General features: G+C 37.7%; 1 protein-coding gene across 1 annotated transcript; it reads left to right on the forward strand.

Annotated features, from left to right (window-relative positions):
- Positions 1-1,578: 1,578 nt before the first annotated feature.
- Positions 1,579-4,925, forward strand: LOC103698224 (omega-hydroxypalmitate O-feruloyl transferase-like). Its single transcript, XM_008780215.4, has 3 exons — positions 1,579-1,687; positions 2,135-2,572; positions 3,823-4,925. Exons 1-3 carry the CDS (start codon positions 1,685-1,687, stop codon positions 4,678-4,680), a joined length of 1,299 nt encoding a protein of 432 aa, XP_008778437.2. The 5' UTR covers positions 1,579-1,684; the 3' UTR covers positions 4,681-4,925.
- Positions 4,926-5,185: the final 260 nt, after the last annotated feature.

Genomic DNA, 5,185 nt, shown 5'->3' on the forward strand with positions numbered 1-5,185 from the left:
AGTTGCTGGTGTGGCGAGAACTTTCATGCAAGTTTTGAAGACCATATAATTTTGTTCTTGTTTTCTTATTTAGATAGAGGATTAGAGCCGTCTAACATGAGCATACAACTTCGTTTCCAAGTACAATTCAACTGTTATCGATGCTGATAATTCGGGCCTCAGGTTTCGATAATGCCCATCTTTAAACAAGGGCCACTACCAAAACTGTAACTTATCATCATAACATAAATAGCAGTCATTATCTGCAAAATTCAACCTGCACTGAATGTTTTGAATAAAACAGTTGTTATAATGAAATTCAGTAGCCAGTAAAATAAAAAATATTGAGCAATAAAGATCAGATAATGGTGTATTTTGTCCATATATATTGTTAATTTGAAGGGAGATTTAAATTTATAGGCATATTATTTTGATCATACTAATAGCGAAATGTCAACTGATGATGAATATTTTAGGACAGACGTGCCATAGCCAATAAAATGTAAAATAAAAAATAATATATAGCAAATAATAATGCCTTTTGCCCATGTTTATGGTTTGAATTAAGATATTAAAATGTTAATTGATGACTATTATTTTAAGGTAGCCATGATGGAGGGAGATGCACCTAAAATGGCCCATGGAATATTGCAACAGCCACTATTTTAAGAGTAATGTCATGGGCCCAACCCTGTCACCAGTAAAAGCCCCATACTGCAAGCCGAAAATAAGCTCCGCTCAATTAAGTTCAAATAAGCTCAAAATTAGTTTTCAAATCGAGCCAAAAATTGACCTAGTTCAATCAAGCTCCGCTCGATAAAGCTCAAATATCTCGAATTATATATAAATATATTTTATACATAATACATAATTGACTTAAATTTTCGATAGATATTTTTAACTTTATAGACCAAGTAAATGTTAATTTAGGTCCGAATCAAATTTTGGACCAAGCTTTATTTAATCTTAATTTGATTGCAGATCAATTTAGAATTATCAAGCTGATCAAATATGCTCGTGTTTGGCTTGAATTGAAATTAAACTCGAATTTAGTTTGAAATGACGGTAAACAAACCAAGCTTGATCCCAGAGTCCATGCTTGAAAAAATTTCAATCCAAGCTTGATGTGATCCAAGTAAACACCCCAATTCAGGTGACTGGAGTGGATTACCGTGTAATTCATGGGCCCTCTCGATACATAAAAGAGTTCTAGCAGCAGTACCAGTCCTCTAATAACATATCATTGTTGGATCCCAAGGTACTAAACCATGCATGTTAGAGCTGTCGGTAAAAGAGTTAGAGCTGTCGGTAACACAGATTTGGAGGCCAACCACACCTGCCGAACCCCAATAAGATAATAGTGGCCAGTATTGTTTGGTGTCAGAACCGGTAGCCAACCCCAACCATATGACGTAATCGTCCTCACATTGTCCTCTTCTCTCTCTGGAATTCAGCTGCTTGGTTGCATAAATCCCCCAACCCCAACGGTCACTAATGACGGAACAAGTCCTTTTCATACATTTAGTTGACCAAATACTGTTAAGAAGTTGCATGAAGACTGAGTTCTTCGCTTCTCTCTATATATGCCTCTCTTCCATGACCCAGTAGAATCAGCTCTGCTTCTTCCCACTGAATTCTTGGATTCTCCTTTTAGGTCCTCTCTTCCATCTGGGTTCTGAGACTTGGTATTCCTCAACTATCAAAGATGGTATTCTAAATCCCTAATTACTTTCTAGTTATCAGTTATACAGCAATGATTCTTACTCTCAGTTCTTCTTATATCCTTCTCATGTTAGCTAACTGCTATTATACGTCTGGTAATAATCCAAATCTTTAAGCACTTCAATTTTTTTTTTTTTTTTGTGAAGAGAAACATTTTCATTTCAAGTTAGACAGCGTCATTCTTCACTTGATTCTTCTTATCTTTCTCTCATGTTCGCTTGTTGTTAATGATCCTTTTCATAATATAATAAATCTCTGGCATTCTTTTCCTAAGTTTAAAAAACGACTACTTACCTTTTCTTCTAATATACTTCTCATGACGAGTTAATACTGTTATATCTGTTTGGTGGGATTCTACATCTCTAATCGCTTTTTTGTTTTAAGCTAAACACCAGTAATTGGGTTGATGATATGGTGTTTCTTTGGTGTTTAGATTGTAGAGCTCAAAGAGAAATTTGAACTTAGCATCAAGCAAGGGGAGATAACACTTGTTCCCCCAGCAGAGGAAACAGATAAGGGCCTCTACTACCTCTCCAACCTCGACCAAAACATAGCGGTGATTGTTCAGACTGTCTACTGCTTCAAGTCAGACGACAAAGGAAAGGAGAGAGTTGCTGAAGTAATCAAGGAGGCCTTGGCGAAGGTTCTTGTCCAATACTATCCACTTGCCGGGCGGCTCACAATCAGCTCTAAGGGTAAACTTATAGTAAATTGCACAGGAGAAGGTGCAGTTTTTGTCGAGGCTACGGCAGATTGTGAGATGGAAGACATCGGAGACATCACAAAGCCCGACCCCATGACTCTAGGCAAGCTTGTTTATAACATTCCTGGTGCTAAGAACATACTGGAGATACCTCCTCTGGTAGCTCAGGTCAGGAAGTCGCTCATCTTCTTCTTCCTCCTCCTGATCAGATTGCTTCGCGACTCAGAAAATCCATTATTTAGTAACTAACCTGTTGGCAGTGATGGTTGGCCTAATGTGAATGGTAATTAGAACTATGTAAATTTTAATCCTTTGGTGGTATGTTAAATGTTAGGAATATTATAAAAGAAGTCCATGCAACTCGGAAAACTAAATCATGTTACTTTTTTTTTTCTAAAAGAGAAGCATTTTTCTATTAGATGAAGGTCTGACCCAGAAAAAGAAAATTCTTGCTTTGTTAGAGGCTAAAGGAGAATTTTTGCATGAATATCCTCTTAAATATTGAATGTTTATGAATACCCTTCCAAAATTAATATTTGCATGTATATCCTCGTAAAATACTTGCTTTACTATTCTGCTTTTTTTAATTTTTGTTTTTGTATATGTACCCATTTTATCTAACGACGTTAAAAAATTAACGGTTTCAAATTAAAATGACTAAAATACCCTTAATGGATAGACATGCAAATAAATCACGATCCTGAAAGAAGACAGGGACAATAGTATAATTTTATAATTTTATTTTATTTTTAATTAATATAAATCTGATTTTTCTTAATACCATTAGAATAACCATTATAGTAGGGGCATTTGTACAATAACAGAGTTTTAAGAGGGAATACATGCAAATAACAATTTTGAAAGGGTATTCATACAAAATCCGATATTTAGAAGGACATCCATGTAAAAAATCCAAAGTTATTATAAAGTTGGTCACTGGGTCTTAAGTTTTTATGTGATTTCTGCTCCCTAGTAGCATTAGCTTAATCTGCATGACTGTTAAGATAGGTTTGTTGTTTAAGAAAAGATAAGGTAGCTTTCGTACGTGTCAGCTGGCTTTCGATTTTTCCAAGTTAACCTTCATTGCCAAAGCTGCCAAGGCCCAGACTGAGTCACAATTCACGATGTTGGTACAAATTCGAACTGCTGCTTGATTTGAGTAAATAGTTATAAACGCTTTCTCTCTTTCGATAAAAGGATGGAATTGAACATCTAATTGCTCAACGGCTGAAAAAATATAGAAACATACCACTTCATCTCACACCAGTCCATCATTATGGGACATGTGATCTATTAGTACTATCCTAAGCTGGTGAATTAGTTTCAGTTTCATTCATGTATTATTAGATGACTGTTAACTGATTTTGAGTCGCTGCTTTTGATCCACAATTGGCCCTGCCATATTTTTTCTCTTCCAGGTTACTAATTTCAAGTGTGGAGGATTCATCCTTGGACTAGCCATGAACCACTGCATGTTTGATGGTCTTGGGGCCATGGAATTTGTGAACTCATGGGGAGAAACGGCACGGGGCCTGCCGCTAGCCGTGCCACCATTCACAGACCGGAGAGTTCTCGAGGCCCGGAATCCTCCTCTTATCACCTTCCCCCACCATGAATTTGCTGAGATCGAAGATATCTCTGATACCTGCAACCTATACCAAGAAGAAATGCTTTACAAATCCTTCTGCTTTGAACCTGATAAGCTTGAGCGCCTCAAGAGGAAGGCCATGGAAGAAGGAGCTCTCAAGAAGTGTACTACTTTCGAAGCACTCTCTGGATTTGTATGGAAAGCCCGGACTGGGGCATTGAAGCTCCAACCTGATCAGAAGACTAAACTCCTCTTTGCAGTGGATGGGAGGTCAAGGTTCAACCCTCCCCTCCCAAAGGGCTACTTTGGCAATGGCATTGTGCTTACCAACTCTCTTTGTAGTGCGGGGGAGCTCATGGAGAGACCGCTCTCCTTCGCGGTTGGGCTGGTTCAGAAGGCAGTGAACATGGTCACTGATGAGTACATGAGATCGGCGATCGACTACTTCGAAGCAACGAGAGCTAGGCCTTCTCTGACTTCTACTCTTCTGATAACTACATGGTCTAGGCTGTCCTTCCATACCACAGACTTTGGGTGGGGGGAGCCAATTCAGTCCGGGCCCGTGTCTCTTCCTGAGAAAGAGGTGACCTTGTTCTTGTCTCATGGGAAGGAGAGGAAGAGCATAAATGTGCTTCTGGGGCTCCCAGGTCCAGCAATGCTCAAATTCCAAGAGCTGATGGAGATATAGGAATAGAGGGAGGAGAAACTGTTTGTCACTATGGCGTCTATTCTTTCTTACTGTTGCTTATTGGGTCTCTTTGAAGCAGGATTGTGTCTCGAATTAACTGCTTCAGTATAAGAGAAGCGGTAATAGCTATATTGAAAATTCGAGATCTGATCTTTAGAAATTAATGATTAATTTAATGACTAAATAAAAAATAACTAATAAAGTGTGCATTTGGATACCTGTAGTTAGGTGTATGCGAAGTGAAACTTTCTTTGTTTCATCTTTTTTGGTGTTTGAATTGCTGCAAGTTGACAAAGATATTTGTAAATCGACTGCATTTGGGGCTTTTCTATAACACTTTATCTGATGATTGAATTTGGTACATGACAAACTATACAACTAGAAAATGCATAGAGGCATTTGTATAGTGGGTTCAAATCCTAAAAAGGAAAGTGGTTGGTGGAGATATAATTAATATTATCTCAATAATTCAATCAAATAAAGTTACTGTTTTCATTTACAGGCA

The sequence above is a fragment of the Phoenix dactylifera genome, unplaced genomic scaffold, assembly GCF_009389715.1.
Source record: "Phoenix dactylifera cultivar Barhee BC4 unplaced genomic scaffold, palm_55x_up_171113_PBpolish2nd_filt_p 000799F, whole genome shotgun sequence".
Lineage (NCBI taxonomy): Eukaryota > Viridiplantae > Streptophyta > Magnoliopsida > Arecales > Arecaceae > Phoenix > Phoenix dactylifera.

Excerpts from the sequence above, each read along its gene's own strand:
- LOC103698224 (XM_008780215.4), top strand. Across the intron at positions 2,573-3,822 it reads TACCTCCTCTGGTAGCTCAG|GTTACTAATTTCAAGTGTGG; the intron begins GTCAGGAAGTCG and ends TTTCTCTTCCAG.